Genomic DNA, 27,453 nt, shown 5'->3' on the forward strand with positions numbered 1-27,453 from the left:
TGACACACGGGCTTAGTTGCTCTGAAACATGTGGAATCTTCCCAGACCAGGGATCGAACCCATGTCCTCTGCATTGGGAGGTGAACTCTTAACCACTAGACCACTAGGGAAGCCCTGTAATGCAGTTTTAATTAGGGCTCACCAATCTGCCTTCGAGATCCATTAGGTACATTTTGTATTTCAGAAATATATTTGCCTAAGCCTTTTGACTTTTAAAACTTAGATCGATCCACCTAAGGAGTCAAGTAAAATATTTAGCATTTCTTTTCTTTCATGTTATTAATTTCTCCATCAGTTCAGTTCAGTTGCTCAGTTGTGTCTGACTCTTTGCGACCCCATGAATCGCAGCACACCAGGCCTCCCCGTCCATCACCAACTCCCAGAGTTCACTCAGACTCACGTCCATCGAGTCAGTGATGCCATCCAGCCATCTCATCCTCTGTCGTCCCCTTCTCCTCCTGCCCCCAATCCCTCCCAGCATCAGAGTCTTTTCCAATGAGTCAACTCTTCGCATGAGGTGGCCAAAGTATTGGAGTTTCAGCTTTAGCATCAGTCCTTCCAGTGAATGCCCAGGACTGATTTCCTTCAGAATGGACTGGTTGGATCTCCTTGTAGTCCAAGGGACTCCCAGGAGTCTTCTCCAACACCACAGTTCAAAAGCATCAATTCTTTGGCGCTCAGCTTTCTTCACAGTCCAACTCTCACATCCATACATGACCACTGGAAAAACCATAGCCTTGACTAGATGGACCTTAGTTGGCAAAGTAATGTCTCTGCTTTTTAATATGCTATCTAGGTTGATCATAACTTTTCTTCCAAGGAGTAAGCATCTTTTAATTTCATGGCTGCAGTCACCATCTGCAGTGATTTTGGAGCCCAAAAAAATAAAGTCTGACACTGTTTCCACTGTTTCCCCATCTATTTCCCATGAAGTGATGGGACCAGATGCCATGGTCTTCGTTTTCTGAATGTTGAGCTTTAAGCCAACTTTTTCACTCCCCTCTTTCACTTTCATCAAGAGGCTTTTTAGTTCCTCTTCACTTTCTGCCATAAGGGTGGTGTCATCTGCATATCTGAGGTTATTGATATTTCTCCCAGCAATCTTGATTCCAGCTTGTACTTCTTCCAGCCCAGCGTTTCTCATGATGTATTCTGCATATAAGTTAACTAAGCAGGGTGACAATATACAACCTTGACGTACTCCTTTTCCTATTTGGAACCAGTCTGTTGTTCTATGTCCAGTTCTAACTGTTGCTTCCTGACCTGCATATTGGTTTCTCAAGAGGCAGGTCAGGTGGTCTAGTATTCCCATATTTTTCAGAATTTTCCACAGCTTATTGTGATTCACACAGTCAAAGGCTTTGGCATAGTCAATAAAGCAGAAATAGATGTTTTTCTGGAACTCTCTTGCTTTTTTGATGATCTAGCTGATGTTGGCAATTTGATCTCTGGTTCCTCTGCCTTTTCGAAAACCAGCTTGAGCATCTGGAAATTCACAGTTCACATATTGCTGAAGCTTGGCTTGGAGAATTTTGAGCATTACTTTACTAGTGTGTGAGATGAGTGCAATTGTGCGGTAGTTTGAGCATTCTTGGGATCTAATTAGAAATGTGTCATGTAGCAGAAAAAGATGAGAATTGTGATAAAAAATTTTATTGGAGTATAGTTGATTTACAATGTTGCTTTAGTTTCTGCTGCACAGCGAAATGAATCAGTTATACATGTACATATATCCACTCTTTCTTAGATTCTTTTCCCATATAGACCATTGTAGAGTATTGAATAGAGTGCTGTGCTCTACCATAGGTCCTTATTAGTTATCTACTTTAGATAGAGTGGTGTGCATATGTTAATCCTGATCTATGGGTGATGTGCTTTAACCTGGAAGAAGGCTCTCTGGTTTCTTCACTCACTCTCATGTGGCAGGGCGGGGGCCACTTTTCCCAATGTGGACAATCAGCATTAGATGGAACATGGGGATCAGAATCACTTCCTTAGCCTATCTTGTCTGTACACACGGTTTCAAATGACCGACTTTTGGATCATCCGTGGACACAATGGACTTGGACGGGAAGTACTTCTTCTGCTTGTGCAGAACCCCTTTTCCTTCACATAGTTCTGAAATCCCTTCCAGCCTCAAACTCTACAACCTCCGTCACTTCTTTTGAAACTGCTAATTCAATAAAAAAACTCAATTATTCACTGATTGGTAGGACAGCAAACAAACAAAAATCCATTTGTCACAGGCAGGTCCTAGAACATCAGTCCACTGTCTTGGCCCAACTTTGTAAAAGTGAATTACTCTGTAAAAAGGAAATTGTGACCCATGCCGCAACACGGGTGAGCCTCAGGTGAAGGGGATCAGGACAGACCACCTCAAAACCTACCACTTTGGCATACTGATTATTCTGAGCTGAAAGCTGTTGAGAAACCACAGAGACAAGACCTTTCTTTTGAAGAAAATAAAAGTTCTTGATGACTGTGCGGGGTCCCTGTTGCCGCATGCAGGCATCACTGGTTGCGGGGAGTGGGCTTCACAGTGCAGCAGCTCCTCTTGTGGAGCGCGGGCTCTGGGATGTGTGGGTTCCGTGGTTGTGGCCACGAGCCGAGTTGCTTCACAGCATGTGGAATCCTCCCGGACCAGGGATTGAACCCATGTCCCCTGCATTGGCATGTGGACTCCCAAGCACTGGACCACCAGGGAAGCCCGAGACAAGACCTTTCTGAAATCCCCATTGATGTCCCAAGCAGCACCTGTACAGAGATGAGAAGAAGGGAACCTTACCACCAAAGGCAGAGAACAGCACCGGCAGGAGTCTGCCTAAACAAACCTCACTAAGGCGGCCCTCAGCACCTGTTCCTTTCCTACCCGTAGCCCCACAATTTGTTGCTCCTTGAAGCCTGAACTCTCTTTTCTCTGTCTGGTGCCTTCTCCACAATTGATCACCTTTTGTTAAAATGGTACCTAAGGCTCTGAGTCTAACTGCTACTTTGAGTTTTCACTTCTTTCCCATGAGGCCTTCTGGGCACATAAAAATATTAACATCAATAAAATTTGTATGTCTTTTTCTCCTGTTAATCTATCTTTTGTCAGTTTGATTCATAGGCTCCAGGAACAAATATAAGAGGGTAGAAAGTGTTAGTCCCTCAGTCGTGTCTGACTCTTTGCAATCCCATAGACTGTAGCCTGCCAAGCTCCTCTGTCCATGGGATTTTCCAGGCAAGAATACTGGAGTGGGTTGCCATTCCCTTCTCCAGCGGATTTTCCCCACCCACAGATTGAACCTGAGTCTCCAGCATTGCAGGCAGATTCTTTACCATCTGAACCACCAGGGAAGCCCCATAAAAGGGTAGAAGAAAATTTTTTTCCTCTCCTACAAGGACATTATGCTAAGTAACACAAAGCCAGTTACAAAAGGACAAATACTATGTGATTCTACTTACATGATGTACCAAGAACAGTCAGATTTATGGAGACAAGAATGTGGTTGCCAGAGGCTGGGAGGTGGGGGCTGGGGAGTTAGTGTTTAATATGGGTGCAGAGTTTCAGTTTAGGGTGATAAAAATGTTCTGTAGATGGTGTTGATGGTGGTGGTGATGTTTGTACGACATTGTGAATATACTTGTGCCACTGAACTGTGCTGTTAAGAATGGCCAAGACAATAAACTGGGGGTAATGTGTATTTTAACCACAGTTTAAAAAAAAAAAAGTGGAATTGTTGTGGCCAGCCTAAACTGCTCTATGGAAAACCTGGAGCAGTAGCCGAGTGTCAGACACCCAAGTCAGCCCTGAGTGCGCATTCGGAAACTGGGAGGTGACTTCTCAAGTTTACATGTGTGAACTTTCCTTTCCCTGGAAAGTGAAAGAAAGTGAAAATGTTAGTTGGTCAGTCTTGTCTGACTCTTTGCAACCCCATGGACTGTGACCCGCCAGGCTTCTCTGTGTATGGGATTTCCCAGGCAAGAATACTGGAGTGGGTTGCCATTTCCTTCTCCAGGGGTTTTCCTGACCCAGGAATTGAACCTGCATCTCCCGCTCCGGGGGAGGAGGTTATTTCCCCGGACCTGGGTGCTCTCTACTCGGGAGAGGAAGCGCCTTTTCTCCATCATCTGTCCCATTCTGAATGATCCTGTGTGGAACCACACACGTGGAATGAAGCAACAAGAGCTGGCTCCAGGTTCTTTGGGGCCAGCCAGTGTCTGGAGGATGGAGAGGAATTTACTAGAAAGTCTGTTCTTGGGAGAAATCCCAGTCAAGTGAGTGTCCCCCAGGGGCCACTGGGCTTTCAATTTGGAGTGTAAAATAAAACACAGGTAAACACTGAATGCAGGGAAAGGACCCATGCCTCGTGTAACCGCTGTGCAACGGGTCCTGTGCCAGTGACGGGTAGTTGTTTTGAGGGCACGTGTTCCTCTTGCTGCTGGGGACACGCAAGGAGAAATCAGATGAACAGATAGATATAGGCCCTTGCTGTTCCCTTGACAATCCTGTGACTGTCTTGGCCAGCCCTGTCCTGCAGAACTTTCTGTGCTGATGGAGACGTTAACGTTGTTTATCTAACACTGTGGCCGCTGTGGCTGCAAAGCATGTGAAATGTGGATAGTGTGACTGAGCAACTAGATGTTCAGTTTAATTTAACTTTAATCAGTTTATATTTAAACAGCTGCCCCAGATAACAGCTGTCTTCTTGGAAAGCACAGTGCTGGCTTACCTTCTGGTGTTGAGTCTTATCCTGTTCCCATGACTGTGGACCCTAGGGCTTGATTGGGTTCTGGTAGAACTCCGGAGGCCTTCCCTGGTGGCTCAGCAGTAAAGAGTCCACCTGCCAGTGAAGGAGATGCGGGTTTGATCCCTGGGTCAGGAAGATCCCCTGGAGAAGGGAATGGCAACCCACTCTAGTATTCTTGCCTGGAGAATCTCATGGACAGAGAAGCCTGGTGGGCTACAGTCCATGGGGTCGCAAAAAGTCAGACTCGACTTAGAGACTAAACAACAACAGGACTCAAGAAGCCACTTCTTCTGGGTGAGACCTGGGGATCGATCGCTCTGGGGCTTTAATTTTTATTTATTTGCTTTTGGCTGCGCTGGGTCTTCAGTGCTGCAGAGGCTCTTCTTGAGTCTCGGTGAGCAGAGGGCTCCCCTCTAGTTGCCGTGCACGGGCTGCTCATTGCACTGGCTTCTCTTGTTCTGGATCAAAGGCTCTAGGGTGCACGGGTTTCAGTAGTTGTGGTGCACAGGCATAGCTGCTCTGTGTCACGTGGGATCTTCCCTGACCAGGGATCGAACCTGTGTCCCCTACATTGGCAGGTGATTCTTATCCACTGCACCACAAGGGAAATCACCCTGGGTTTTTCTGTATGGACATTCAGTTCAGTTCAGTCGCTCAGTCGTGTCCGACTCTTTGCGACCCCATGAATCGCAGCACGCCAGGCCTCCCTGTCCATCACCAACTCCCGGAGTTCACTCAGATTCACGTCCATCGAGTCAGTGATGCCATCCAGCCATCTCATCCTCTGTCGTCCCCTTCTCCTCCTGCCCCCAATCCTTCCCAGCATCAGAGTCTTTTCCAATGAGTCAACTCTTCGAATGAACATTGGACTCTCCCAAACCTGGTCAAAGGTGGGCCTAGTGTCATTAGTTAATTGATCAATCAGTTATTGATTAGCAATTAATAAGTTATTTATTCAGCACAGTAGGACAGTGTGAAGAACAGGGACATTGTGGGGAATAGAGCTACCAGACGTTCTTGCTTTCTTGGGGTTTTGGGCTGCAGAGAATGTGCTGACAAGCACATTCAAGTGTAATTGGAAACAGGTGAGGGAAGGTCTCGCCTCCTGCTAGGAAGGCATCTTCCTGGGAATGACATCAAATGGAAGCACAGTCACTTTGTCCCCTTGTGTGTTAACAGGGACACTTCCCATCACATGGTCCCTGAGTTTTGAGTCAGCTTTTCTAGGCCTTTTCTCCCACCTGTCTTCTCAATAGCATCTCCTGGGCTCATCTGGTGCCTTGATCCAGGGGAACTTGTAAAAATGGTGAACTCTTGTCTCACCCTCCCCCACAAAAAACCCAAAAGGACTTCAGAGGGGTGGAGGGGAGTTAGGTGGGGCTGTGGGGCAGCTCATTGCCTGCCCGCCCCCTCCACCCTGCCCCCAGGGGGCCCTGAGGCAGCTGGTCAGGGCTCCCCAGGGCACAGGATGCTGTTCCAGTCCTGACCCGAGGCTGGGATGGGGGCCAAGGCTCCAGCCCCGCCTGCTGTGACTCTGTCCCTTTGGCTACAGGCCCTCCTCGGCCGCCCCAGCTGGGTGCAGCTCGCTGATTCAGTGAATGTCTATGGAGCTTCATCCTAGCACCAGTCCAGGGCCTCCATTCACTCCCTGCCAGAGTCTGGGGTGCTTCTCAATTCTGGCTGTACTCAGCCATTACGTGGGGAGTTTCTGCAAGGTACACACACCCAGGGACCCCCTGCTCCAGACCAATGAAGTCAGAATTTTGAGGATAAAGGCCTGGACATATTTCAGAAGTTCCCTGGGGAACTCCCTGGTGGTGCGGTGGATGAGAATCCGCCTGCTAATGCAGAGGACATGGGTTCGATCCCTGGTCCGGGAAGATCCCACTTGCTGCCGACCAGATGAGCCCATGCACCACGACTAGAGACTGGCGCCCCGCCCCCGCCCCATTCACCAACTCGAGAAAGCCTGTGTGCAGCAACAAAGACCCAGAGCAGCCAGAAATAAACGAATAATAAAATCTTTTTTAAAAAGCTCCTCGGTGGGAATACTGTTCCACAAAGCCAGAGTGATGGGGAGCAGGCCTGGGGATGCTACTTGGGGCCTGCCCACCTTCTGGGGAGCCCCTGGCTGCCCTTGGTGGAGGGCAACCCCATTTCTTGGGGACACCCTAGAAATGCTGTGAGACCAACCATCTCCTGCCTCCCCCATGACACCGCCTCCCCTCAACTGAGGCCTGGGGACTCGCAGATGCCTCGGGCATTGTATCCTCCTGCGCAGGGAGGTGGCCGTGAGCTTTCCCACAGTGGAGGTGGCCCCTGATGGCTTCCAGCCGTCCCCGGGGCTGGAAACTTGGTGGGAGACACGGCCAACCTGAAGTCCATTGAAACCAGAAGCCTGACAGCAACGGGAGAGGGGTGGGTGGAGAAGAAGACGGCGCTCCGGGGAGCTTTCCTAACTAAACGAGCTGGCTCTGAAGTCATCACTGCCTTCAGGGAGGAGAATGAAGTGTGTTGGAGAACTGAGCACTTTCTTGGGCAGTGAGGGGCTAAGGCCCCTGGCTCAGGTCAGATGGAGTGGGGTAGGGGTCATCCCTCATCCACCGGCATCAGAGCCCCTCCTCCCGGCTCAGCTGTGGTCGGAGGGCTTACTGTGGGCTGTCATCACCTGGCACACGAACAAAACCCCGGAGCAAATGCATTTTCACATTCAATCCTAAATGCTCAGAGGAACCAGGTTTTCCTGAGATCACACATTTTTCCAGCATTAGGCTGTGCTTGATCAAAACAATGGAATGGGATTTTTCTTTCTTTTCCTGTAGTTTCTGGGGCCACACAGAAGATGCTTTGGGTAGGTGGGGTGCCAGGTTGGGGGAGAGGGCAAGAGTGTACCTGGACTGAATCAGATACTTAGGCTGCCTTCTCACACAGCTTGTGGGGCCTTCTGGAACATCTCCGAGTGGGTGGGGTGGCTCTGAATTTAGGGCAGTTGCCAGGCAGACTGGTGGTTTCCACGTGCTTGGAGGGCCGTGGCGGGTGCAGGGGAGAACATGGGTTTAAAGCCAGTCCTGGCCCTTTCTGGGGCTTCCCTAGTGACTTAGATGGTAAAGAATCCGCATGTAATGCAGGAGACCCAGGTTTGATCCTTGGGTTGAGAAGATCTTCTGGAGAAGGGAATGGCAACCCATTCCAATATTCTTGCCTGGAGAGTGCTGTGGACAGAGGAGCCTGGTGGGCTGCAGTCCATGGGATCGCAAAAGAGTCAGACACGACTGAAGTGACTGAGCATGCACGCATTCTGGCCCTTCCTGGCCATTGGGAGGAGTCACTTAACCTCTCTGAGCCTCTGTTTTCCCATCTGTGATCAGGGATGATGTCTTCAGTGGGATCTCGATGGGGGATGTGGGAGGAATGAGAATGAAGGGCCTAGGAGGGGGCTTTTGCCTCTGCTTTGCCCCACAACCCCTTGAGCAGCCCTTTTCTGTTTTACTTATTGGGTTTTTGCATCAGTTTTCCCGAAAAAGGCTCCCACCCAAGCATCTCAAAATCCACACACCCAGGCTGCATTAGAGACCAGTCATAACAGAGCCTCTGAGCCCGGGGCCCAGATACGGGCGGTCTTTCACAGGTCCCTGGTGAATGTGATACGTGGCCAGGGTTGAGAACCATGCCCTCAAGACCAGGTGAGGGGACACTCCCACCCGGCAGTGCTGTCACCAGCCCCCCTAGAATTCCGCAGGGGCGCCTTGCCCGTCCTGGCCCGGGGGAGAGTGCCCAGCTCCTGCGGTTCTCAGTGTCAAGCTCGGCCCTCAGCCGGGGTGCTGGAAGTCCGTGACGTTCAGCCACTTGTGATTCTCTCAGGAATGTGACTTTGAATTCCACCTGCCATGAGGCCAGGGCCTGAGGCGGAGTCCTTTGGCTGGCTTGAGGCCCCTTGAGCAATAACCCGAAAAGGGAGCTGGCTGCTAGTGCTGGGGTTAGAAATGAAGAGCAACTAATGAGACTCGAGAAAGTTGGGGTTGCTGTCAGCAGGAGAAGCAAGGTGAACGAGGGGCCGCTCGTCTCTGTGCTGTGAGCAGGGCCCCTGGGGGTGAACTCCGGCTTGACCCCCCGGGCACCCAGGGGTCCTGGATCAGCTCTCTGCTCGGGGCTGTGGTCCAGCCTGGGTCTGACGGACTTTCCAGTGTTGCCAGGGTCTCTGTGAGATGCATGAGTGCACGTGAGTTAGTGTTAGTCGCTCAGTCGTGTCCGACTCTTTGCAACCCCATGAACTGTAGCCCGCCAGGCTCCTCTGTCCTGGAGATTCTCCAGGCAAGAATACAGGAGTGGGTTGCCACTTCCTTCTCTAGGGGATGTTCCCAACCCAGGGATTGAGCCTGGGTCTCCTGCATTGCAGGTGGATTCTTCAACATCTGAGCCACCAGGATCTCAACACAAATAGTATGAGGTGGGTCTGCAGAGGCTTACTGCTCCCTTTGCCAGTTGTCAGGAAAGAAGGTGCCAAGATAAATACATGGAGGGTGGGAGGCGAGGGTGCCAGGCATGTTTGTATAAAACACAAACCATATGGGCCTGACTTGGCCTGGGAGAATCTCCACCAAGCAGCAAATTGTCAAATAGAAGTTTATCAGTGAAGTAAAAGCCCAGTTTTTGAAAATTGTCCACATCCAGTGAGAGTCACACCTTCTTCCCTGGTGGCTCAGATGGTAAGGAATCTGCCTGCAATGCAGGAGACTCTAGTTTGATCCCGGGGTCAGGAAGATCTCCTGGAGAAGGGCATGGCAACCCATTCCAGTATTCTTGCTGGAGAATCCTATGGACAGAGGAGCCTGGAGGGGCTACAGTCCATAGGGCTACAAAGAGTCGGACCCAACTGAGCGACTAATGGTCTCCGTACTCTCAATGAGAGTCATGGGCCAGGGTTTTCTGAGTTGTCTGTTTCTCCAGCCTTTCAAGGGAGGGGAGCTGGGGGCAGGTGGATCCAAGAGATGGAGGAAGGAGGTGGGGGGCAGGGCTGGACTGGAGGAGACTGGTGACCCCTTGGAGTCAGACTGCAGAGCAGTGACCCAGGGCCTCTTCACTTGGGTGCAACCAGGAAGGCCAGGGTGTCTGCCGCAGCAACCAGTAACAAGAGATGCCACCTTGCTCTTTGGCAGGTATCGCGTGAATGTCAGACCCAGGTATGTCACCAGGTACAAGACGGTGACGCAGTTGGAATGGAGGTGCTGCCCTGGCTTCAGGGGGGGGAACTGTCAAGAAGGCCCCAGAGACCCTGGGAGGATGCTCCGCCCCACGCCCGCTCGGCCCCGCAACAGCATGAAGAAACCCACAGGTAACTCACTGCTTTCCTGCGCTCAGCTCTGCTCATCACCGCCCCTTCCAACTCCAGGCTTTGTGAGTTACATGCGGGGCTTTCCCAGAGCTTCCAAGAACACACCCGTATGCCCGCAGGAGGCACGTGGCACACACATTGATGTGCGGAAGCAGTAGCGATTGGAAGACAAACTTTTAAGAAATAAATTGCTTTGTTAGGGCCAGCTGGTTGTGAAAACCAAGACCTTAGAGGAGATGAGGCTGGTTTCAGCCTTGTGTGGCCTGAGGCAGAGACAGGAGAAATTCTCATGTAATGATGTAATGACGCCTGGTTTGTTTTTACTTTAGTTTTCATGTGCAAGCTCCCTTAAGCCTGAATTTGAAGATGCTAAAATTGTTTGTTGTTTCGGTTTTTGAAATAGGGAAATAGAATCATTCTCATTCTGTTTGGGGTGAGATATTCAGCAGTAAAAGAATCTGCCGGCAGTGCAGGAGACACAGGAAACATGAGTTTCGTCCCTGGGTCGGGAAGATCCCCTGGAGGAGGGCATGGCAACCCACTCTGGTATTCTTGACTGGAGAATCCCATGGACAGAGGAGCTTGGTGGGCTGCCATCCATGGTGTTGCAAGGGTTGGACACGACTGAAGCGACCAAGCACAGCGAGCATATTTGCAAAGCTAAGCCCAGAGTTAGAGGTATCCAACGAGGTGGTTCTTAGTTTGCTTCTGATTATTTTTTTAAGTGAATTAGCACAAACTCAATGAATAGTTTAGAAAGCAGTGATAATTTTCACCTTTAAAAAAAAATTCATTTACTTATTTACTTATGGGGCCATGCTGGGTCTTGATTGGAAGATGTGGAATCTTTTAATATTTCCCTGACTGGGGATTAAACCTGGGCCCCTTGATTGGAAGCACAGAGGCTTAGCCACTGGATCACCAGGAAAGTCCCACCTTGGCTTTTAAGTATAACATTAACAGACAGTAAAGAATCTTCTGGCAGTGCAGGAGCCTGGGTTCAATCCCTGGGTCGGGAATATCTCTTGGAGAAGGGAATAGCAACCCATTTGAGTGTTCTTGCCTGGAGTCCCATGGACAGAGGAGCCTGGGCAGCTACAGTGCATGGGTTTGCAAAGACTCGGACACGACTGAGCAACTAACACTTAAGAGACTGACTTTTAAAAATTTTTTGGCTACACTGTGCAGCTTGTGGGATTTTAGTTCCCCAGCCAGGGATCAAACCCTTGCTCCCTTCATTGGACATGTCGGGGCTTAACCACTGGACCACCAGGGAGGTCCCCAAGAGGCTGACTTTTATGGACAAAAATGTTTTGACATTTTATTCTACATCACTTTATCTTTCTTCTCTTTTAAAGTTAAGTCAGAAAAAAGATTTTCTTATGAGTTAGATGTTTAAGTCATTTTTAAATGATTATATTTTCTGATGAGGCAGTTTCAGTTTTGAAACTCGTGGTGTTTCCCAATATTCTCTGTAAAACAGATTTTATTTATTATTATTATTTTTTCTTTTTTTTACTGCTTCAGTCAATGAAAGGGAACATTTACTGAGGCCCCAGGGCCACAGGCAGGAGGCTGCCCTGTGGGCAAAGAAGCCGGCAGAGGGGCCTTATTTGGCATTCTTCCTGGGGCGCAGGCTGTTGGTGTGGCCACGCTCCTAGCAGCAGTTGCGGTGGTCGTAACACAGCCAATGTCTTGTCTCAGTTGGATTTCTGAGTGAGTTGGCAGGGGGGAGGCTCAACGATGCTGCTTTACAGATGCAGCAAATGCAGGGTGAACTCTTTCTGGATTTTGTAGTCTGACAGAGCACAGCCCATCCTCAGCTGTTTGCCAGCAAAAACTAGATGCTGCTGGTCAGGTGGGATGCCTTCCTGATCATGGATTTTGAATTTGACATTCTCAGTGGTGTCACTGGGCTTGACCTCAGGGGTGACGATCTTGCCCTTCAGGGTCTTCACAAAAATCAGCATCTCTGCTTCTGCTGCAAGGCTGCCGCCACCCACCTTAAAACAGATTTTAAAATAACTTTCTTACTACAAAAGTAATGATGCTAAAGCTGAAGCTCCAGTACTTTGGCCACCTCATGCAAAGAGTTGACTCTCTGGAAAAGACTCTGATGCTAGGAGGGATTGGGGGCAGGAGGAGAAGGGGACGACCGAGGATGAGATGGCTGGATGGCATCACTGACTCGATGGACGTGAGTCTGAGTGAACTCTGGGAGATGGTGATGGACAGGGAGGCCTGGCGTGCTGCGATTCATGGGGTCGCAAAGAGTTGGACACGACTGAGCGACTGAACTGAACTAAACTGAATGCATATCAATTAAAGAATGTTTGTAACATATTGGGCTTCCCTTGTGGATCAGCTGGTAAAGAATCCACCTACAGTGCGGGAGACCTGGGTTCGATCTCTGGGTTGGGAAGATCCCCTGGAGAAGGGAAAGGCTACCCACTCCAGTATTCTGGCCTGGAGAATTCCATGGACTGTATAGTCCATGGGGTCGCAAAGAGTCGGACACGACTGAGCAACTTTTACTTTCACTTGAAACATACAGGAAAAATATTTAAGTACATATCATCTTGAATTTCCCTGGTGGTTCAGTAGTTAAGACTCCGTGTTTCTGTGGCAGGGTGCCTGGGTTCCATCCCCGGTTGGGGAACTGAGATCCTGCATGCTGCATAGCCAGGCCAAGAAAAGGAAAAAAAAAAGTATTCCTAATCTTACCACCGAATGAGAAGTCCTGTTAAGATTTTACTATAAAATACTGCTCTCTTTTCTGTATCTGCATATACATTTTGTTACAGAAAAATCCATTCATCTCACAAATATTTATTGCGCTTCTAGATCTGCAGTCTTTATACTTAGGTGTTTTGGAGAAAAAGTCGAGGCGGACACTAGATAAGTAATTACAACAGAGCTCAATCAGTGCTCTGATGGGGGCTCTGAGAGGGCGTGTTGGATCACAGTAGACAGTTTATTTCTGTTTTGTTTAGTTTTAGCTTTTGCCTTGTAAAAGTTTAAGCATACATATAGTTTAATGAGTTGAATCGCTTTATAATATAAAGACTATTAGGAAAAGCAGTGATTCCCTTTCTCCCCCAGTTTCCCTTCTTGTCAGGAGTAATTGCTTTAAACTCTTACAATTTTTCTTTTAAATTGAAGTATAGTTGATTTACAATATTAGTTATAGGTGTACAACAAAGGGACTCAGTATTTTCATGGATTATACTTCCTTTAAAGTTCTTGCAAAATAATGGCTGTATCTCCCTGTCCTTGTGGCTTATTTGTTTTATACACCGTAGTGTTTATCTCTTAATCTCCTGCCCCAGTCTTTTCCCTCCCCTTTTCCCTCTCCGCACTGGTAACCACCAGTTTGTTCTCTGTATCTGTGAATTTGTTCTTTTTTTTAAATATATACATCCATTTGTTTTTTTAGCTTCCACACATAAGTGATAACGTAGGGTATTTGTCTTTCTCTAGTCTGATTTTTATTTCTGTCAGCATAGTACCCTCCAGATGGCATTATTATAGCTGAGCAATATTCCCTTGTATGTGTGTATACACCATATCTTCTTTATCCATTTATCTGTTGATGGACGTGTGTGTGTGTGTGCTGAGTCGCTCAGTCCTGTCTGACTCTTCACCCGCCAGGCTCCTCTGTCTATGGGATTCTCCAGGCAGGAATACTGGAGTGGGTTGCCATGCCTTCCCCCAGGGTATCCTCCCGATCCAGGGATTGAACTTGGGTCTCTTAAGTCTCCTGCATCAGCAAGTGGGTTCTTTACCACTAATGCCACCATTCTTAGGTTGCTTAAAAACATGGAATGCTTCACACACGTGCCATCCTTGTGCAGGGACCACGCTAATCTTCTCTGCACCCTCCCAGTTTTAGTATATGTGCTGCTGATGTGAGCATTTCTTTAAACTCTTTAGATGGTCTTTTGGAATTTACCTCCACATCCTTGACTTCTCATCAAGGAAGGTGAGGAATCAAGTCCCTTTCCTCTAACATGAGGCTTCCACACCCCCGTTCTTTGCATTCAGTTACGCCGTGTTTTTGTCTGTTCCGTGTTTATTGGATCCACTGAAGTAGTTACATAGTGTTTACAGCTGAGCCCTGTGGTGTGCTATGAATATGTTACCTTTTCTACACAGCTTTTTGATTTCTCTAGTGTTAATAATTACGTTTTTCTTTGCTTGGTTTTCTATATTTTTAATCCCTGTTTCAACCCAAACTCTCTGCTGGTTATCTACATGTCCCCTCTGTACGTTCAGATACATCAGTTTCATCTTCTTGAAATCTCTCCTAGAGCTTTCTCACCTGCCCCACCTGGAGTGGTCCCCTGCTTGGCCTCGTTCACCACTGCCGCCCTGCGATCTGCACTGACTTCTCTCCTATCCATTCCCTGCTTCCTGTCCCCCCACCTCCCATCCCGCTTGCTCTTTCTTATTTTATTCCCTTGTTTTGGTCAAGCACATCATTCAGTAGTTTCATGAGAAGATTGCGTGGGAGGTAAACTGTTTGGCATGGTAGTCTAAAAGTATATTTACTCCAGCTTCAGAATTCTAGATTGGAAATAATTTTCCTTTAGAATTTTAAACACATTGCTCAATTTTCTTCTGGTTTTCAAAAAGGGAACCCTCCTACACTGTTGGTTGGAATGTACATTAGTACAGCCACTATGGAGAACAGTATGGGGGTTCCTTGAAAAACTAAAAAGAGTTACTGTATAATCCAGTGATCCCACTCCTGGGCATATATCCAGAGAAAATCATAATTCAAAGAGATACATGCACCCTAATGTTCATTGCATTACTATTTGCAATAGCCAAGACGTGGAAGCAACCTAAATGTCCATAGACAGATGGATGATAACACAGACATGGTACATATACACACTGAAATATTACTCAGCCACAGGAAGAGTGAAACGAGGCCACTTGTAGTAATATGGCTGGACCTAGAGATTATCATACCAAGTGAATAAATCAGACAGAGAAAGATGAATTTCATGTGATATCACTTTATGTGGAATCTAAAAAAAAGACACAAATGAGCTTGTTTGCAAAATAGGAACAGACTTACAAACATGGAAAACAAACTTATGGTTACCAAAGGGGGAAGCTGGGGGGAGGGATAAATTAGGAATTCGGGACTGGCAGATATACACTATATAAAATAAACAAGGACCTACTGTATAGCATATGGAACCCAATACTTATACTACTCAATATCTTGTAAATAAACTATATGGGAAAAAAGAATATACATGGGAGAAAAGAATATATATAAAAAAGATTATATATGTATATATTTATCTGAATCACTTCTGTATACCTGAAACTGGGCTTCCCAGGTGGCTCAGTGGTAAAGAATCCACCTGCCAATGCAGGAGATGAGGGTTCAATCCCTGGGTCAGGAAAATCTCCTGGAGGAGGAAATGGCAACCCACTCCAGTATTCTTGCCTGGAGAATCCCATGGACGGAGGAGCCTGGTGGGCTGCAGTCTATGTGGTTTCAAAAGAGTTGGACAGGTCTGAGCAATTAAAGAAGGGAATCCCTGAAATTAGCACAACATTGTAAATCAATTATGCTTCAATTAAAAAATTCTTCTTCTAGTTTCCAATGCCCTGTGAAAACCATTCTGATTCCCAATTTTTTATGTGTGACTTGGTTGGGGTTTCTTTTGTTTTGTTTTTGTTGTTTTTGCCATTAATGGGATTTCAGAATGAAAGGAAGTGCTTATCCTCAATCCACCATCATCATAATGAACACACTGTTTGGGGCACTTATTTTTAAATTTTTAACGAATTTTAAGTATTAATTGGTGAAAAAAACATCCATGTCATTAGATATTCTAGAGTATCATTTCTTGGCTGCACAGAGTGTGATTGTTTGGATACAATCTTGTACTGTTGCCCCTTAGGCAGTTTCCAGTTTCTCATTATTACATAGATAGTATTTGAATAAGTACTTTTTCTGTTAAATTTTTTGATTAATCCTGATTATTTACTAGAATAAATTTCTAGAAGTATAACTGTAGAGTCCAAAGGACTCTGAGTATTTTGATACATTCTCCAAATTATTCTTCCAAAAATTTGTAGCAGTTTTTTTAGTCACCAGTAGTATATGAATGAAAAACATCTGCTTACATTCTGATCCTCCCCCCTTCTCCTGCCCTCTCCTTTGCTCAGAACAGCATTTCATTTGTACGTGACTTACTGACTCTTACGTCTGGTGTCCTGAGAGAATTGTTTCAGTATGGAAAACAAGGTGTTCTTTCTAGTTTTCTGCTTGGGAGTTGGGACATTTAAACTCAAGTCTTGGTTTTGCCACTAAGTTGCTTTTAATGAATAATATCTGTTGTTATGATCATCTGCAAAAGTTAGGAGAAAACAATGACCATTAAGCGCCAATATCTACCACATTCTAAATTTATTTCCACTGTTTGTCAGTGTGCATTAGTGCATTTTATGTCATAATCTGTGTTGTGTGTGGCTTTTTCCACTTTACTTGCTAGGTTTCAGTATTGTCTGCAGGCTTGTTGATGTTAATTCTTTAATTCCTTTCTTTTTTATGTTAAGTTTTACAGTTTATTTTTTGGCTGTGCCACATGGCTTGTGAGATCTTAGTTCCCAGTGTATTAGTTGCTCTGCTGCTGCTGCTGCTGCTGAGTCGCTTCAGTCGTGTCTGACTGTGCGACCCCGTAGATGGCAGCCCACCAGGCTCCTTCGTCCATGGGATTTTCCAGGCAAGAGTACTGGAGTGGGGTGCCATTCCCTTCTCCGAGGGATCTTCCCAACCCAGGGATTGAACCTGAATCTCCTGCACTGCAGGCAGATGCTTTACCGTCTGAGCTACCAGGGAAGCCTGGGCCCACAGCAGTGGAAGCAGAGTCCTAATCATTAGCTCACTAGGGAAGTCCCTTAACCTCTTTCTAGTATTCCTTGTCTAGTTCTATGACATCATGTGCCTCAGATTTTGATGATCTTTTTTTGGTTTATCTATTTATATCATGTTTATTTTCATTTTATGACTCACCACAATTATTTTATGATTTTTTCTTTTGGGCTGTTTCCTTTTGGGGTATATTTCTCAAAGGAGAATAATCAAAAATTCACTGTTTGGGGACTTCCCTGGTGGTCCAGTGGTGAGGCACTTTCACTTTGGGGGCCCAGGTTCAATCTCTGGTCTTGGATCTGAGATCTCAAAGCTGAGTGGGACATGGGTAAAAAAAAGATTTCAATGTATTCTTTGACTTAGTGAACCTCACTACATAGGGCCACATAGCTCTGTTGTTGGGAGATACCAATAGACTCTGTTTTCTCTCTCTTTTTTTTGCTTTTAGTTTCTCCAGCTGCATGATGGTGCTAAACAATGTCTGTGAGACTCTTAGCGCAAGGATGCTAATAAAAGAAAGAGAATATTTAGGAGTTGCTTGGAGGATAACTTGCTCTTGTGGTATCGTATGCCTGTGTGCGAAGTCACTTCAGTTGTGTCCGACTCTTCGGGACCCCATGGACGGTAGCCCACCAGGCTCCTCCGTCCGTGGGGTTCTCCAGGCAAGAATACTGAAGTGGGTTGCCATTCCCTTCTCCAGGGGACCTTCCTGATCCAGGGATTGAACCTGCATCTCCTGTGGCTTCTGCATCGTAGGCAGATTCTTTACCGCTGAGCCACCGGGGTATCATACCACCCAACAACTAATGGGTGGATCCCAAGTGGCTTCTTGTGGTTACGGAATGCAGTCAGCTGTCGGGGTGTGGCTGCAGTTATGAATGTGCGAATGATATGTTCTTATGATAATATAAGTGAAGAATATTTCCCTTCAGGGTGAAAGAGACCATTGTATATCTGTCATGTGTCCTGTGAATATTCTCTTGACAACCAGAGGAGGGAAGATAGTCACTCCGCTTCATAGATGAGGGGATTATAGCTCACAGAAGTGAATTAACTTGCTCGAGGGTGGACTATAGGCAGAAGAGCCAGAATCCCCTGGAGGTCTGTTTGACTTAACGCCCATCATCTTTTCCACTCCAGCAGAGTAATTGCCTGTGTGTGGTGAGAGGGGAGTGGTAGGGGGAGGTTCGAATGTATCCCAGGAGTACTCTGTCAATTGTCTTTGCAGAAACTGGGTAAAAGTAGGAAATGTTAAGTCGTGTCCAACTCTTTTTTTCTTTGTTACAGACAATGAACCAAGCCAAGGCTCAGAGCCTAAGAAGACTGTGTCACCCACTCCTGCAGCAGACCCAAGTCAGACAAGAGATCCAAAACAGGGGCCCCAGGAACTTCAGGAAAAAAAGATTCAGGTGCTGGAGGAGAAGGTTCTCCGGCTCACCAGGACAGTTCTGGACCTTCAGTCTTCTGTTGCTGGAGTGAGTGAGAACCTCAAACACGCCGTCCAGGACGATGCCAGCAAGATGCTGGCCTCATGGCTCAGCAACCTGCACCCCCGGCCAACGCCCAAAAGCGCCGTGGGTGGAGAACCAGAAACAGTTCAGCCCCCCGGCATCCTCAACAATAAGGAGTCAGGCATGAAGGACATCAAGTCTGAACTGGCTGAAGTTAAGGATGCCCTGAAGACCAAGAGTGACAAGCTGGAGGAGCTGGACGGGAAAGTGAAGGGCTACGAAGGGCAGCTCAGACAGCTCCAGGAGGCCGCCCAGGGCCCAACAGTCACCATGACGACCAGCGAGCTCTTCCAAGCCTACGTAGACAGTAAGATTGATGCCCTGAGGGAGGAGCTCATGGAAGGGATGGACCGGAAGCTGGCTGACCTGAAGAACTCGTGCGAGTACAAGTTGATCGGTTTCCAGCAGCACTGTGATGACTATGGGAGCAGCTACCTGGGAGTGATCGAGCTGATAGGGGAGAAGGAGGCCAAGCTGAGAAAAGAAATCAGTGACCTTCAGGCCCGGGTCCAAGACCCTCCAGCCCATGCAAACTGCTGTGATGGTACCAAGCCTGGTGACTTGGGGCCACAGATCAAGATGTTAGACCAGAAAATCGAAAGAGTTGCCGAAGCGACAAGAGTGTTGAACGCACGACTGGACAATGAGTTTGACCGCCTCGAGGTTCCAGAGCCGGACGTGGACTTCGATGCCAGATGGCATGAACTGGATGCAAGGATAAACGTGACGGAGAGGAACGCAGAGGAGCACTGCTTTTACATCGAAGAAACCCTCCGGGGGACCATTAGTGGGGAGGTGGACGGCCTGAGGCAGCTGCTTGATCAGAAAATACAGTCCCTGGAGGAGCGGCTGGGGAGCGCCCTCCTGGAGACGGTGAATGGCTCGGAGATGGCACCTGCTCCCCCAGCGGCAGCCCCGCCCACTGTGTCGGGGGCTGGGCCCCCGCAGGTCATGATGGAGTTAAAGCGCCTGAAGGACCAAGTGCGGGTGGTGGAGGACATGTGCCTGCAGAACCTCCGAGGAGAGCCTTTGCGGAACGGGGGCAAGATGGTGAGCCTCTTGAGATCTCTAAACGACACGATGCAGGGGAAGTTTCAGGACACCGAACGCAGCATCCAGCAACTTCAGCAAGACTTCAGTTTTCTTTATTCTTGGCTCAACCACACAGATGACCACTTGAGACGTCTACAGAACGAGCTGAGCAGTGGTAGAGGAGCGAAAAAGGCTGCAGGAGGTGGGTGGTCCAAGGGGGGTGAGCCAGGAAGGACGAAGGCACCCCTGCCGTCCCCCCAGGCCACCCCAGTGTATTGCTGCGACCAGCTGGAGGGCAGGTGGCAGCGGCTGCAGGACCTCGTCCTCAACGAGCTGGACACCTGTAAGGAGAAGACGCATGGAGTCCAGAGGGAGGTCTCCATGGTGGAGGACAGGGTGTCTCACATGGAGAAGACCTGTAGCAAGCTGGACTCCATCTCTGGGAGCCTTCAGAAGATCAAGGAGGGGCTCAACAAGCACGTGAACAGCCTCTGGAGCTGCGTCCGGCAGATGAACGGGACGCTCCGGACGCACTCCAGAGAGATCTCTGGCCTGAAGACTTCCGTCCAGCAGTTCTATAGCCACGTCTTCCAGATTTCTGCTGACCTGCAAGACCTGATCCGGTTCCAGCCATCGGCCAGTAAGTGCACCTTTGCCTTCCCGTCTTGAGTATTTGTAACGCGTGTTCTGCTAGATTTTGGATGGTTTGAGGCATGAGCCACGTCACTGCTGGCCCAAAGTGTGCTTCGTAGATGGGGTGGGGGAAAGTGCGTGAATTGTTTGGTGCTGAGTAGCAATGAGACAAAGACCAACAGTGAGAGCAAGTGTTTAGAAACTTTTAGAATAACTTGACATCACTGTAGCATTCAAGCACACGGTTTGTGCGTTTTGTAAATTATCAGCCCACAACAAGTTGAAAATGCAGAAGGAAAACTGGTCCTTCCCCTCAGGTGGGCGGCAGAAGGCTGATCTATACTGTCACATTGGGGAGCTTAGATCTGGGGTCAGCTTTGTGGCCTAGTGGCGTGGGGCAATGGGTATGTTGTCCTGTCTTCTCCTCAGGGAGTCTCCTGTATGCAGACCCCTTCACCTCTCTGAAAACATCACTTTTTGTTGGCTGGTGTTATTATCATCTTTGGGCAATCTCTTGTTCCCTAAAACCTAGGGCCTCGATGATGGCAAGTAGAATGCATTGTGTTCCTTTTCAAAGACACAGAGAGGACCCTAAACAGAGTACTTTAGGGGCAATAACTGTTCAAAGCCCCAGCGCGTCCAGAACAGGGATGCTCATCGGCCGTGCTTAGGGTGATGCATGCTACACACTCCGTATACGCATCCGTGCTAAGTCCCTTCAATCATGTCTGCCTCTTTGTGACCCTGTGACTGTAGCCCTCCAGGCTTCTCTGTCCATGGGATTCTCCAGGCAAGAATACTGGAGTGGGTTGCTATCTCCCTTTGCAGGGGATCTTCCTGACCCCAGGGATCAAACCTGTGTCTCCTGTGGCTCCTGCATTGCAGGCAGATTCTTTACAGCTATACATTTCACTCTCGACAAATGTTTGTTGAATGAATGAATGGACTGACTGAATGAATGGTCCCTTAATAGTACTGAGTGACATGTTCAAGTTAACTTGTTACCTGGGGACTCAGCATGTCATCCCTGAAGGACAGAGCCTCCCTGGTACCTGGATTCAGCAACCTCAGTGCTGAGCAGTTTTCTTTCTTTTTAAAATTTTCTTTATTTTCGGCTGTGTTTGGTCCTCATTGCCTAGCAGACTTTTTCTAGTTGCAGACAGGGGGGCTACTTTCCAGTAGCAGTGTGCGGGCTTTCTCCCTGCAGTTGCAGCTCCCAGGCTCCAGAGCACAGGCTCAGTAGTTGGGGCGCAGGGGCTGCTCCCCGCAGGGACGCATTCTAAAGTCACACAGCTGAGAAGCAGTGGAGGAGGGGTGGGGACCTTGGGTGCCGTCGTCCAGGCCAGCCCACGTCTCCTCTGTGTCTCCCCGAGACGAACACAGACTTATGGGTCCACAAGGACAGGGGAGGGCCAGCCACGTGCCAGGAAGGACTCCGCCTCCTGACCAGTCCTCTCCCTGTTTTCTTCCCCCCTGTCTTCCTTGCTGGCCTGTGTTGCCTTTTCACCTCGCTCAGATCCAGGTGACAAAGGCCCTCAGGTGTTGATGCCAGTTCCTGGCCTGGTGTGAACCTGTGGGATTTTAGGATTGGGTCCTATTGGAAAAGGCCCTGATGCTGGGAAAGATCGAAGGCGAAAGGAGAAGGGGACAGCAGAGGATGAGATAGTTGGATAGCATCACCGACTCAGTGGACATGGATGTAAGCAAACTCCAGGAGATAGTGGAGGACAGAAGAGCCTGATGGGCTGCAGTCCATGGGGTTGCAAAGAGCCGGACACAGCTTAGCAACTGCATAACAGCAACTGCATAACAGCAACAACAACCCAGCTGAGACTTACAGCCTGAGGAGAGGAGAGCCAGGGCCTGATCCCAGGGAGGCAGGAAGGTCTGAAGTGGTCAGTGGGACACGCTTTGAACCTTCCCAGAGATAAGGAGTTTGTAGATAAGGAATTACCCAGGCCAGTCCCGCTATTTATAACCCCCATCCCCTCCCCCCCAGGCCCACACAGCTCCCAGATCTCTGGAATGCTGGGGAAAGGTCAGGGGACCCTGTGTGTGTTCATAGGATGATTGTCCTTCCTAGTGACAGTTCTGTCTGGACTGTGCTTTGTAACAACAGATCGAACCAGATAGTTCCAGTTGATTTGCAGCTCCTGGGCAGTGTGGGAAGCTGTGTTAACTCCTTCACGCTTGGCTGTGGAAAGAGGGGTTGGGGTGAATGCCTGTAGAGAGAAGGCGGCTCCTACAAGATGCTCCTTTTGGAATGAATCCTTCGTCGTGAGAGTAGAATGCGTGGACTTTCAGGAACTCCATTGATTGAGAAGAGCTAACGATAAGCAGGCAGAGGCTGTCCGTTCTTGTAGCGCATCCAGGGCCAGAACCTGAGTGTCAGGGGTCACTGGGTGAGTCTAGAGCTCAGGTCACAGCGCCCAGTGAAGAGTCAGCAGCACATTTATTGAGTGCTTACTGTGTGCAGCAGTGACTCAGTGGACATGACTTTGAGAAAACTCCGGGAGATGGTGAAGGACAGGGGAGCCTGGCGTGCTGCAGTCCCTGGGGTCATAAAGAGTCGGACACGACTTAGTGACCGAACAGCCACTGTGTGCAGGGCTCTGTGAGGGATGAGGAGGTGAGGAGCACGACCCTGACCGTCCAGGCATTTTCAGGCACAGATCTGGGGGTGGGGGAGTGACACACACAGGCCTGCAGAGAGGGTGAATGAGATGGTGTGTCAGGGTTCATCCTTGTAGTTCACTGGCTCTTACTGAGCCCGTCTTGTGTGGGAGTAATGAGCTTATGTGTGTGGAGCACTGGGATGACAGTGCAGGGGACAATGACGGTCTTAGGGGGACAAGCAGGCAGAGGTGGTCACGGCCACCGAGGAAGTCAGGGAGCACTTCTCTGAGCTGATGAGGCCTTCTCATCAAGGTTGAGTAGGTTGCGAGTTCATAGACCAGTGGGGTGAAGGGTGAGATGGAGTGATGAGAGAGACTTCTGAAAGGGGGCGATACTGGAGCCTGTACCGAACGGTGAGTTGTTGCTCAGTCCCTCAGTTGTGTCCGACTCTCTGTGACCCCATGGACTGCGGTATGCCAGGCCTCCCTGTCCTTCACCATCTCCCAGAGTTTGCTCAAACACACGTGCGTTGAGTTCATGATGCCATCCAACTATCTTATCCTTTTTTGCCCCCTTCCCCTCCTGCCCTCAATCTTTCCCAGCATCAGGGTCTTTTCCAACAAGTCAGCTCTTCACATCAGGTGGCCAAAGGATTGGAGCTTCAGCATCAGTCCTTCCAATGAACATTTAGAGTTGATTTCCTTTAGGACTGACTGGTTTGATCTCCTTTCAGTCCAAGGGACTCTTGAGAGTCTTCTGCACCACAGTTTGAAAGCATCAATTCTTGGGTGCTCAGCCTTCCTTATGGTCCAACTCACACATCTGTATATGACTACTGGAAGGGTTCAGAGAAGCAGGAGGGGAGGGCGCCCCTGCTGAGAGGTGGAATGGACCTGCTGTTTGCTGCTGTGTAACAGCCGACTCCAGACCTTGGTGGCTTAAACAACAAGGCTTCATCACTTTCTGTTGTTCTGGGGGCAGGAACTGACTTGGCAGCTCTTCCGCTCCACTTGACATCAGCTCAAGTCACTTACTTGGCTGTGGTCAGGGAACCTGTGGGCTGGGGTGGGCTGGGCTGGAAGACGCAGGAAGACCAGCCACGTGTTCCTGTGCACGGCCATCCTCTCTCCACGTGGTGGATGTGCGCCTCCTCTTGGCATGGTGGTCTTGGGGAGTCACACTTACCACAAGGCAAAAGCAGGAGCCCCTTCCAGGTGAGGCCCAGAGCTGGCACCATGTCCCTCCTGCCATGTCCCATTGTTCGAAACATGTCACCCTGAGAGATGACGTGGCTTGTGTGTTGGGAGGGGAGGAATATTAACAATTGTCATCATTGCTCCTACTGCGAGCCAAGGTGAAGAGCTGAGGATGCAGGATGTGGTCACCAGAAGCCAGATTGCTGGGCCAGGGACCCAGACTCTGCTGTTCCCCGTGCAGGGAGCCCGTTCTCTTCTTTGGAAGCACCCAGAAGGAGCTGAACTACCCAGCTGGCAGCGGGTGGGGAGGGTGGAGGGGGAGCCAGAAGGGGCCTCAGCCAATGCTGAAATCAGTCCCAGTATTTGTATCCCTCACATCAGTGCAGACGCTCTTCCCTGGGTCTTAAAAGAGACTCTCGAGATTATATACAAATGTTTGGTTACTTTTTTGGACAAAAGGTCCCTGCCTTTCATCCAGGACTTGGAGAAGTGCCTAACTTCTAAAAGGTAAAGAACTAGTGTATTTTTTTTGGCTGCATCTGGCAGCTTGTGGGATCTTAGCTCCTTGACCAGGGATTGAATCCACATCCCCTGCAGTGGAGGTGCAGAGTCAACCACCAGACTACCAGAGGAGTCCGTAGGACCACTGCATTTTCGTGACTGTCTCATCGTCCACTCTGTGATGTGGGTGTCATGCCCTTTCCTGGGCCCCGTGCACCCCACCCCCCTTCATTCATACAGTCAGTCATTCCACAAATACTGACTCATGTCCTCGCACTGGAGCTTTAGCCCTTGCAGGATCTAGTGGGGGAAGTCAGGGAATGCACAGCTCAGCAAATAAAGGTCTGATTTCGGCAGGCGATCAGTGTGCAGGGAAAGATAAACAGAGGAGGTGACAGAGAACAGGGGACTTGGTGCTTTAGGGAAGGTTGCTCAGTGGAGATGACCTTTGAGCAGAGACATGAGTAAGATGAGGGAATGAGCCTTGTAGAGATCTGTTCCCAGCAGAGGGAACAGCATGTGCAAAGGTCCTGAGGCAGGGATGTCTTTGTCCTGTTTGAGAACTCAGGACGTCAGTTTGGTCAAGTCCATGAGCAAGGGGAAAGGTCACAGGCAGTGAGGTCGGGGGTAGGGGTCAGATCAGGTGGGATTTTGAAGGCTGAGATAACAGATTTGGATTTCAAGTATCATGAGAAACTCTTGGAGAATTTTGAGCTAGGAAGTGATTATTATTTCCCAAGTTTGTAATCCCAGCTACTCTACACATTCTTTGTGACTTTGGACAAATTATTTATCTGCTTAATGGCTCACTTTCTATAGCTGTTAATTGGAGGGAATCCTGGTAATAGTGATACTTCAAGAAGTTAGCATAATTATTGTTCCCGTGCACGCTAAGCATTTCAGTCGTGCCTGACTCTTTGAAGCCCCATGGGCTGTAGCCCACCAGGCTCCTCTGTCCATGGGGTTCTCCAGGCATGAATAGTGGAGTGGGTTGCCATGCCCTCCTCCAGGGGATCTTCCCGACCCAGGGATCAAACCCGCATCTCCTGCATGGGCAGGCATGTTTACCACTAGCGTCACCTGGGAAGCCCCCCTGTTCCTAAGGAGTATTTTTTTTTCTTTTTTCTATTTTTTGGCTGTTCTGTGTGGCATGCAGGATCTTTGTTCCCTGACCAGGAATCAAACCTGTGCCTCCTGCAATGGAAGCAGGGAGTCTTAACCACTGAACCACAGAGACATCCCAGTAGTGTATTAAACAGTGACTGGCCCCTGGTCATCCCTCAGTATCAGTGTGACTGTGACCCTCCGTCCCCTGTTGGACATCCCTTCTGCTTCTGGCTGAAATCCCCTCCTCTTCTTACAAGCCCCCAGACCTGCAGCCTCAGAGCAGTGAAGGTGGGCTCGCCTGCACTGCAGACGTGGGATGAGAACCCCAGGTGTTCTGCTGAATGTTCTAGGGATCCAGAGGGTTTTGTTCTTGTTTTCTTGTCTAATTTGGGACTGAAGTGTAAAGTGTAAAAAGCTGAGAAATCCCCCCTCCCTAGCATTTAGGTTCTTATTGTTCTTGTTTAGTTGCTCAGTTGTGTCCAACTCTTTATGACCTCACGAACTGAAGCCCGCCAGGCTCTTTTGTCCATGGAATTCTCTAGGCAAGAATACTGGAGTGGGTTGCCATTTCCTTCTCCAGGGGATATTCCTGAGCCAGGGATCAAACCCAAGTCTCCTGCTTGGCAGGTGGATCGTTTACCTCCAGGGAAGCCCAACATTTAGGATTCATGGTTAGATAAATCAGGTTCTGAACGACAAGGGGATGGGGAAGTCCTCTATTCTTCTGTGGATGTGGCCTCAGAGGTCTGGTCCTCTGTCTCTGTTCCCCCACCCCCACCCCCAGCTCCCTGTCCCCTTCTTTTAGCTGCATCTTTTCCGCAGTTGCCCCGTCTCCACGCTACTGTAGTTATTGGGTAGGGGCAGCTCTAGGCCCTGCCCGCCCCAACCCAGCATGGCTCAAAGGCAGAATCTGTTTCCTGCTGGGGCTCTGGGACCACCTGGCCTGCACCACAACCTCTGAGCCCACACAGCCTCCCCATCACCCATCTGATCAGATACTAAGCCCCGGCCAGACTCCGGCAACTCTGCTGTTCTCCTTTCACTTGGGATAGTAGGCGAGTTCCTGGTATTGAGAAGCCTGAGGCTCCCACAGAGCTGAGCCAGGCAGAGGGACAGTCTCTGTGCCAGGGTAGCCCTCCTCCCCTACCTCATGGTTCCAAGAAGGGCCTTCCTGCTGGACACGCAGGACTGTTTCCACAGACCCCAGGGACAGCAGCCCACTGCCTCCTCTTTCCAATCTGCCACCCCTTTCTTCTGCAAATGTCTTCAGGCAATTTCTTGTAAGTACTTAAAAATATATATATTTTTAATTTTATTGGCATATAGTTGATTTACAATGTTCTGTTAGTTTCAGGTGTACAGCAAAGTGATTCAGTAATGCATCCACATAGATTCATTCTGTTTCAGATTCTTTTCTCATATAGGTTATCCTGGAATATTGAGTAGAGTTTCCTAGGCCATACAGGAGGTCCTGTGGGTTACGTACCTTATATATAGTAGTGTGTGTGTGCTCATCCCAGGTCCTGATTTACCCCTCACCCCTGTGTTTCCCCTTTAGTGACCATAAGTTGGTTTTCAATATCTGTAAGTCTGATTCTGTTCTGTAAGTTCAGTTGTTTCATTTTTTAAAAAACATTGGGTTCCACATATAAGTGATGTCATGTACTGTTTGTCTTTCTCTGTCTGGCTTACTTCACTTAGTATCATAGTCTCTAGATCCATCCATGTTGCTGCAAATGGCATTACTTCATTCTTTTTCTAAAATTTATTTTTATTTATTTGGCTGCCCTGGGTGTTAGTTGAGGCGTGTGGGATCTAGTTCCCTGACCAGGGATTGAACCCGGACCCCATGCATTGGACTGTGGAGTCTCGGCCACTGGGCCACCAGAGAAGT

At 48.7% G+C, this 27,453-nt stretch overlaps 1 protein-coding gene and 1 non-coding gene across 3 annotated transcripts in view; one reads left to right on the forward strand and one right to left on the reverse strand.

Moving 5' to 3' along the window:
• Positions 1-27,453, forward strand: part of EMILIN2 (elastin microfibril interfacer 2) — a 58,752-nt gene that overhangs the window by 19,961 nt on the left and 11,338 nt on the right. For both annotated transcript variants that reach the window (XM_069568328.1, XM_069568327.1), the window contains 2 exons: positions 9,887-10,062; positions 18,251-20,146. In XM_069568328.1, coding sequence (XP_069424429.1) covers positions 9,887-10,062; positions 18,251-20,146 — 2,072 coding nt within the window. The remainder of the gene's footprint in view (positions 1-9,886; positions 10,063-18,250; positions 20,147-27,453) is intronic.
• On the reverse strand, positions 13,876-13,978 carry LOC138428562 (U6 spliceosomal RNA). The gene has a single exon (XR_011252502.1). It is a non-coding gene; the product is annotated as a U6 spliceosomal RNA (small nuclear RNA).

Source organism: Ovis canadensis, chromosome 23 (genome assembly GCF_042477335.2).
Source record: "Ovis canadensis isolate MfBH-ARS-UI-01 breed Bighorn chromosome 23, ARS-UI_OviCan_v2, whole genome shotgun sequence".
Taxonomy (NCBI): domain Eukaryota; kingdom Metazoa; phylum Chordata; class Mammalia; order Artiodactyla; family Bovidae; genus Ovis; species Ovis canadensis.